Source organism: Pyrgilauda ruficollis, unplaced genomic scaffold (genome assembly GCF_017590135.1).
Source record: "Pyrgilauda ruficollis isolate IOZ18807 unplaced genomic scaffold, ASM1759013v1 scaffold54, whole genome shotgun sequence".
Taxonomy (NCBI): domain Eukaryota; kingdom Metazoa; phylum Chordata; class Aves; order Passeriformes; family Passeridae; genus Pyrgilauda; species Pyrgilauda ruficollis.
The window spans coordinates 5,919,857-5,928,702 of NW_024527044.1; the positions used below are offsets into that span (position 1 = coordinate 5,919,857).

At 48.2% G+C, this 8,846-nt stretch overlaps 1 protein-coding gene across 1 annotated transcript; it reads left to right on the plus strand.

The window, feature by feature from the left end:
• Positions 1-326: 326 nt before the first annotated feature.
• On the plus strand, positions 327-6,659 carry LOC121360768 (opsin-5-like). The gene is made up of 4 exons (XM_041480843.1): positions 327-399; positions 3,713-4,006; positions 4,584-4,915; positions 6,312-6,659. Exons 1-4 carry the CDS (start codon positions 327-329, stop codon positions 6,657-6,659), a joined length of 1,047 nt encoding a protein of 348 aa, XP_041336777.1.
• The last annotated feature ends 2,187 nt before the right edge of the window (positions 6,660-8,846 follow it).

The following is an 8,846-nucleotide window of genomic DNA, read 5'->3' on the forward strand; positions in this document are numbered from 1 at the left end:
TGAATCTTCCCGACAAGCCAAGGAGCAAAAGGGTGGGAGAGGAGGGGTGGGAGGAGAGATGCTCTGCCAGCCAGGCAGGCGGGATCGCTCTGGCAGCGGCTCTGCCTGGTTTTCCCTCTGCCTCCCAAGGGAAAATCCTTCCTCTCACTCCAGGCTTCTGCCCTGCCACACCACAGGCAGGACAAGGAGGCAGCAGAAGGGTCCCTGCACTGCCAGCACCCAACACCAGCTCTCACCTGCAGCAGGCAAGCCATGAGGACGAGCTCTTTGCTCCTGCAGCGCCTTCACCTTTGATTGGAAACCTTCAGCCATCTCCCCAAGGGACCATGGAGGAGCAGTACATTTCCAAACTCCACCCAGTAGTGGATTATGGAGCTGGGGTCTTTCTTCTAATCATAGGTGAGTTCACAGCCTGCTCGTTTGCTTGGAGCCAGGGAACAGGGTACAGGGATTCTCTGTCTGTGCCGCGGTCAGGCAGAAGAACCTGGAGGGAAATGGCAGCAAATATTTCCCCACAGGTTCTCCTGCTTAGTGCTTTGGAGCTGCTTGGCAGCAAGGATTAATCTCCACTCTTGGATTTGGAATCTTGTTTTGATGCTGAAGAATGACCAGCACAAATTTGCCTCTGTGGCATCACAAGTATTTGAAATAAGTTGTGTGTGACTTTCTGTGGCATCTCAGCCCTGAGAACTGAGCCAGGGCAGCTCAATCCATGGGACTGGTCAGGGGGAGGCAGCTGTGGGCTGACCCTTGGTGGGACAGGTGACATTCTGCTGTGTCTGGGTAGGATGCACTGCTACAGAGCAGCAGAGTGTTTCCAAATAGCAGTTCTGGGTTTTGCAGCAGCCTGTTTGCCCTGCTGCAGGCACCTTGAAAATGAAATACAAGTAGGGATAGCTACCAGCCCGTGGCTTCAATTAATTGTTTTCTGCTTTGTCTGCTTCTTGCATGTACACAGGCATTTGTTTTCTACCCTCGTAGATTTGGAGAGGAGTGGAACTTGTTTAGGCATGCTTTCCACCTGAATTTTTCCTAAGATTCTTTACTTCAGCTCTCTTGAAAACTCAGTTTGACATAAGAAAGACAAGCCTATATTTTCATATGCTTTGATACTGAGGCTCTGGGCAGAAGTGCTGGACTTTAGCACTTCATATTTACTCTTGTTCTGCACAGCAGAGCACAACTCAGGGTGAGAAAATCCCTGTTTACAAAAAATAGCTTTTTCAAGTCAGGATGTCAGCTCCCTTCTCTCAGAAGTGCAAATACATAGATGCAGTTAAGGCACAATGGGAAGGGGCAGCAAAAAAGGGCTGGAGGCTGGAGCTCCCCGTGTTCATGTTCCACCATGCTGCAGTCTCACACCTCTCCTAAAGGACTCTGAGGCACTGAAACTCCAGGCACAGCTTCCAGCAGGGATCCAGAGCCTTGTGTGGCAGCCAGCTTCACTCAGAAATAAAGCAGTGAGCTGAACTGCAGTCAGGTGCTGTATTTATCCATAGCTCTGCCACCTCCCTGGGGCTGCAGGTTTGTGCCCTGAAATGATGTTTTTATTAGGAACAAGGCCAGGGCATGGGCAGCAGCATTCACCACCAGCCATTTCTTTCCTGTCCCACAGTTACAGCTCTGTCCTGTGCCAGCAGCTGCCCACAGGATGTGGGATGGAGGGGAAGAGCTTCTGTCAAGGGGAAGGAGAGGCTGGGCCTGGGTGTCACCTCTGGTGACAGAGCTGCTTCCTGCATCTCGTGTAAGGGCTGGGCTCTTACCAAAGAAAGTGAACTGGGTTCATTTTTCCTCCTGAAGCCTGAGGATGTTCTGTTTTGGGACCCTCACTGCTAGAAACAGAATGAGGGACTGGAGTGACTCCAGGGAAGGGAACGGAGCTGGGGAAGGAGCTGGAGCACCAGGAGCAGCTGAGGGAGCTGGGAAAGGGGCTCAGCCTGGAGAAAAGGAGGCTCAGGGAGAACTTCTGGCTCTGCACAGCTCCCTGACAGGAGAGGACAGGCAGGGGGGTTTGGGCTCTGCTCCCAGATAACAAGTAGCGGGACAACAAGAAATTGCCTCAAGTTGCACCAGGGCAGGTTTAGATTGGATATTAGGAAGCATTTCTTCATGGAAAGGACTGTGAAGCATAGGAACAGCTGCCCAGGGCAGCAGTGGAGTCACCATCCCTGGGAGGATTTAAAAACTGTGTGGATGTGGCATCTGGGGACATGCTTTAGAGGTGGTCAGTGCTGGGGGATGGTTGGACCCAATGATCTTAGAGGTGTTTTCCAGTCCAAAGGATTCTGTGATTCCATGGTTCCATGGAATCCAGCCTGTGGAGAGTGCTCTGCCCACAAGTGGCCAAGCCCCCCTGGGCATCATCCCATGTGTGCAGACACAGAGCTCAGGGAGCCCTTCAAGGGCATCCAGAGGGGGCAAGTGAATGTGGGTGGTCAGAAAGGGAATGAAGGAGGGACACGGGGGTCTCAGATTTGTGTTCCTATTTCAGTTTAGCCTTTCTCTTGACACCTCGGAGGATTTTGTACTTATGCCAATATATTTATTCCATTTTATTGTATATGCCTCTATTATGTCCTCTGTGGGCACTTAAAGTGGTACCTGTGAGCAAATGCAGCCTTCCTGCATTCACACCCACAAGAGAACAGGACAGAATCTTTTTCTGTCTCCCTCTTTCACATCTGACTTTAGAGGACACCTTCTCAAGAAAACCTTTCATCAAAATGTTGCTACAGCACCATGTTCACTTGAAAGAGGAGAGAAAACGAGTTGTTTGGTGCATGTACTTCTGACACTGCTGTCACCAGTGCTTTGAAGCCCTGTGGCACACCTGAATAATGTATTCTGACATCTCCTTTTGCAAAGCAAGCTCTGGGTCTGTTGCACACCCCTGGCTAAACAACTCCCATGGTCCCACTGCTCTCAGAGACCACCAGAACACTCATGCTAATTTTCAGGGATCAGCAAGAACTCTGAGCTGCCCAGGCAGCACTTCCCCATCACCCAGGCAACTCAGAGCCCAGTGCTGGGACTCCAGTTGAAGATGAGGGAAGTCACACAGAGGGAAGGCGTTGGGAAGTGCAGGGGACAAGTGGCCAGGATGGCTGGAGCACTTCAACAGGAAGGAGAAGTGAGGATATTCTTTCTCAGTGCAAGGAATGCATGGACCTGCTAGAGTGGGTCCAGAGGAGGCCACAAAGATGCTCTGAGGGCTGGAGCAGCTTTGCTCTGGAGACAGGCTGGGAGAGCTGGAGGTTTGTCTCTGGAAAAGGCTACAGAGAGGCCTCATTATGGCCTTCCAGTACTTAAAGGGGGCTTATAAAAAAGACAGAAAGTGACTTTTCACATGGGCAGACAGTGACAGGACATTCCAAACCCCACCATGGGCAGGGACACCTTCCGCTATTCCAGGATGTTGCAAGCCCCGTCCAGCCTGGCCTTGGACACTTCCAGGGATCCAGGGGCAGCCACAGCTTCTCTGGGCAACCTGTGCCAGGGCCTCCCCACCCTCACAGGGAAGAACCCCTAATATCAAATCTAAACGTGCTCTCTTTCAGTTTAAAGCCATTCCCCCTTATCACAACATAATCTTGTAAGAAGTTCTTCCTCAGCTCTGTTGTAGCCCCTCTTAGGCACTTCACATACTTCCAGTGGATTTCCCAGGTGTGTTAACCTTGTGATATTCCTGTCTGTGTTGATCCTTGCCTTTCAGCCATCCTGACAATCCTTGGGAACTCAGCCGTCCTCGCCACGGCTGTGAAGCGCTCGTCCCTGCTGAAGTCACCGGAGCTGCTGACAGTGAACCTGGCAGTGGCAGACATTGGCATGGCCCTCAGCATGTACCCTCTGGCCATTGCATCCGCCTGGAACCACGCCTGGCTGGGGGGAGATGTCTCCTGTGTTTACTATGCCCTGATGGGTTTCCTCTTTGGGGTCTGCAGCATGATGACCCTGTGTGCCATGGCCGTGATTCGATTCCTGGTCACCAACTCATCCAAATCCAACAGTGAGTACATCGCCCCTCTGCTCACCTGGTGCTGCTGTGTTTGGGGTCTGGGAGGTGCTTTGTGGAATGTGGTGTAGGCTATCAGGTCAGTAACAGCAGAATAAACCTCAGCTTTTAGTGCAGTATCAAATCCTGGTGTTCCCAGAAGGATCTGATTAAATTCTGTATGAAACTTTTTTCTGTATGAAAGTTTTTCACTTCTCAGTTTTACCAAATGAAACTACCTGAAAATGGAGAGCACAAAAGTTTTCCTGGACCAGACTGCCTTGCCTTACTATTTGTATCCAAGCAGATACACTAGAATTGAAAAGGAAGGAATATTCTTCTGGCATTCCTGGGCTGGGACCAAAGCACATTCAAGGTGAAATTGATCTTGTAAAGCTCCCTGCCTTACTAAGCTCCAGATGAGCACTGAGGGCTGTGTTCAATGCTTCTCTAGAAGCTCCAAGGTTAGGAACCTGCAGCAGCAGCCAGGTGTGTCCATAGCCACCATCCTTCTGTCTAAGGAGAAATTATGGCAAACCCCCGTGTGGCTGGGATGGGATCCATATATGCTTGTTCTTCCTCTTTCTTGCAGGTAACAAAATCACCAAGAACACTGTCTGCATTCTGATTGCTTTTATCTGGCTCTACTCCTTGCTCTGGGCCATCCTGCCCTTGGTGGGCTGGGGCTACTACGGCCCTGAGCCCTTTGGCATCTCTTGCACAATAGCCTGGAGCAAATTCCACAACTCCTCCAATGGTTTCTCCTTCATCCTGAGCATGTTCCTCCTGTGCACGGTCCTGCCTGCGCTGACCATCGTTGCCTGCTACTTGGGGATTGCCTGGAAGGTTCATAAAGCCTACCAAGAGATCCAGAATATTGACAGGATCCCCAATGCAGCCAAACTGGAGAAGAAGCTGACCCTGGTGAGTTATCCCTGTGATGGGAAGAGTGTGCAGTAATCAGGAGCTGGCAGAGAGCTGGCTCTGCTCATGCACAGCTCACAGAATCATAGAATTACAGAGACCTACACAGAAATTTTGTGTGGAAACAGGATTTTAATATATTAAGTATTAATATATTATTTTTTTCCAGATATGGACTTCAGTTGTGCATTTCTTGTGGAAAAGCAGAATTGATCCAAGCTTTCTAGAGGCCAGTCATAGAATCACTGAATCATTAAGGGTAGAAAAAGTTTCTAAGATCATCAGGTCCAACCATTAATTCAGCACTGACAGGTCCACCACTTAACCATGCCCCTAAGCACCACAGCAACACACTTTTTAAAATATTGCCAATGACAGTGACTCCACCACTGTACTGGGCAGTCTGTCCCAATACTGACAGCCCTTCCTGTGAAGAAATGCTTCCTGATATCCAATCTAAACATCCCCTGGTGCAACCTGAGGGCATTTCCTCTTGTCCTTTCATTTTTTACCTGGGAGCACAGCCTGACTCCTACCTGGCTCTACCCTCCAGAGAGCTGTAGAGTGATAAGGTCCTCCTGAATCTCCTTTTCTCTAGGCTGAGCTCCCCCAGCTGCTCCTCTTTAGACTTGTGCTCCAGACCCTTTCCCAGCTCCTCTCCCTTCTCTGGACTTGTTCCAGCCCCTCAATATCTCTCTTGTCATGCGGGCCCAGCAAGCACAGCTTCGGGTGTTGCAGTTCAGGTGTGGTCCCACACATCGCTGGCTGGGGGCTGTGTACAAATCACGGATGGGATGGGACTGCTGAGGAACGTGCCTTGAGCTGTTTTATTTTCCAGCATTGGTCTCATTACATGGTTATGACAATGGGAAAACGCCATCATCTCACATCCCAGGCAGCAGACCAAGAGCTTAATGTTACAACTTTCTTTATAAGTTTTTTGACCAATCACACAAAGCAAAAGCATATTGACAGTAGTGCCATCCCATCGCTGTAAGCACACGTACCTTCAGTTAAAATAATTCTTGCTTATTTGGAATACAATACCTGTTTGTAAGCCTTAAACAAAATGCACAGAGCTCCATTATTAAGCTTAGAACTCATAATATCTTGCTAGATATACTTTTCTGCAGCTTAAGGAGTTATTCTAGACAAGCGCTAATACATAGACCATTGTTCTATTTGTCTGTACTTTTCTATTTTTACATAACTTTTCTGCTAACTTATTTTATGGCTGCTGCTTAGCTCTAAATCACAGTTCTGCTGTCTCTGAGGCCTGCCTTTTGCAGCTTTCCCAAAACCCTCTGATTTTATGGATTCCCACACCACACACACCTCCTGTGCCAGAGCATCCAGCCCAGTCTGTCCAGCTGCAAACAGCTCTGTTCCCTTGCAGATGGCCGTGCTCATCTCAGTGGGATTCCTGAGCTCCTGGACTCCCTATGCAGCCACCAGCTTCTGGTCCATCTTTAACTCCAGCGACTCCCTGCAGCCCGTGGTGACGCTGCTGCCCTGCCTGTTTGCCAAGTCCTCCACGGCCTACAACCCTTTCATTTACTACATCTTCAGCAAGACGTTCCGCTGCGAGGTGAAGAAGCTGCAGTGCTGCTGTGGCTGGGGGGTTCACTACTTCAGCTCCGAAAACTCCGTGGAGAATCCCGTGTCCACCATGTGGAGCGGGAGGGACAACGTCCGTCTGTCTGCGGCGCCGAAGGTGCAGAACCCGGGAGCTGCAGCTCCCTGAAGTGCAGCTGTGGGGTCAACCTGGCCTCACTCCCAGGCCCAAAGGAGCAGGGATGCAGAAAATGAGGTTGTCACAGCCTATCTTATGTCAGTACAGAGGTTTAAGTATATATTTTTAAGCAACTCTCAAATATTGTCTTTAAGCCTCACAGAAAAAAAATAAATCTATTTTTTCCCCCATGAAATTCTACTTTAGGGGAAATAGATTTATGTACCAAACATAAAGTCATGTAAATTAAACTTATTTTCAGGTAAAAAGAGAATTATTATTTTTGTTGATTTTTTTCCTGTACTTATGATTTTTTTTTAATGCAATCTATCTGCCAGCTGTTTGCTCGACCAGTAAAACAGCCATCAGAGAAAACCAGAGGTTGCACATAGTGTTACCAAATAAACACAGCTGAGTGTGTGGTTTTCCAGCAATTCAGACTGAAAACCATATGGGGAGCAAGAAATGTTCACTACCAGGAAAAGGTGAGGATGTGGCTGCTCCCAAAATGATATAGAGATCTTGGGTTCCTTGCTCTCAGAGGTGCAGCTCTAACTCTCCAAGCACAAGTCCAAGGAGCTGAGCAGCCTTGATTGGATGAGGTTTGGTTGGAATGTGACAGTCAGTGAAGGATGCCTTCTGTGTGTCCCAAATGGCACAGGGAAGGGAAGGGAAGGGAAGGGAAGGGAAGGGAAGGGAAGGGAAGGGAAGGGGAGCTCTCAGCAGCAGGAACTGTTCCCTTTAGCTGTTGCTGGCTGAGGTACACCAGCTCTTCTGCTACAGAAGCTGTTGGAGCACTTTAGGATCAGAATTGTTAAGGTTGGAAAAGACCTTTTAAATCATATCCAACCACCGACCCGTCACCACTGTGTTTGCCACTAAACCATGTCCTCCAGTGCCACATCCACATATTTTGGGAACACTTCCACGGATGGCGAGTCCCTCACTTCCCTGGGCAGCCTGTTCCAGTGCTTTACCACCCTTTCTCTGCAGCTGTTCTCTGTACAGGATGACACAAGGCATTCCTCAGGTGACCTTCCTAGCAGTGTCACCCTGCAGATGCAGTCCTGGCTCTCATGACTTCCATGGGAGCTCCTGAGATCCCAAATTCCCCCCTGGCTGAAGCACTGACATGACTGCAACTGAGAACAGAGTTTGCTGATTCAGTACAACCATAAGACCAGGTTTGTTTGGTTGTTGTTTTAAGAAGATAATTTATGATCACATTATAATTCCATGGTTATTCCCTACCCAGCCCTGGACTGTGCTCTCTTTTCAGGATGCAAGCACTGAGTTCAGGAGTGAGTCTGGGCACCTCATATTTGCAATCACCAGTGCAACCATGTCAATACAAACAAAAGTTTAATCTCAAAACTCCAACAGATCAGACCTCTCACATATTAGGAGTTTTCTCAGCACTCTTAGGAGGTTTGCAATGCAGACACTCAACCTGAACCAGCCACCTTTGGCTTCTTTCTTTCCATTGAGGATAAATGGAGCTCCCTACAGATGATGACATATGAAGTTAGGTAATACTACTAAAACTGATTTGTATTAAGTTCAGTTTCAATGCCTTACTTTGAAAAAGCTTCTAGGCAGTCTCTGGCTATTGAGGCATAGGAATAGCTTACAGATTTTTTATAGAAAATTTCTGTTAATGGTCAATTTTCCATCTGTAAAATTAAATGTGACTCACTTGAGAACAAAGGTCAGTTATTTGAGAGAGGTCATTATTCCAGAAGTTAGAGCACGAGGATAACACTGCAAAGACTTGGATTCCACCCCATTACTTTGCCAGTAATACTGTGCAACTTAAACTTTGTCTTGGGTTCTTCTCTCATCCACACAACAGATTACAGTTTTACTGCTCATAAATGTAAAGCACAAGTTGTTTGATGAACAACTTCATAAAATCATAGAAACACAGAATCATAGAGTGGTTTGTGTTGGAAGAGACCTGAAAGATCATCTTGTTCCAACTGCCTTCCACAATCCCAGGTTGCTCCAAGCCCCATCCAACCTGGCCTTGAACACTTCCAGGGATGGGGCAGCCACAACGTTAACTCTCTTTATAAAACTAGAGGTACATCATAATTTTTGAATTTCATGGCTTAATAAGATACAAATGGTGCCGATGGCAGTAGCCTGTACAGGAGCAGCTGTGCACTGTGCTCTGTTCCCATCACTGCCCTTCCCTAA

Excerpts from the sequence above, each read along its gene's own strand:
- LOC121360768 (XM_041480843.1), top strand. The coding sequence starts at position 327 with ATGGAGGAGCAGTACATTTCCAAACTCCACCCAGTAGTGGATTATGGA. Across the intron at positions 400-3,712 it reads GGTCTTTCTTCTAATCATAG|CCATCCTGACAATCCTTGGG; the intron begins GTGAGTTCACAG and ends CTTGCCTTTCAG. Across the intron at positions 4,007-4,583 it reads CAACTCATCCAAATCCAACA|GTAACAAAATCACCAAGAAC; the intron begins GTGAGTACATCG and ends TCTTTCTTGCAG.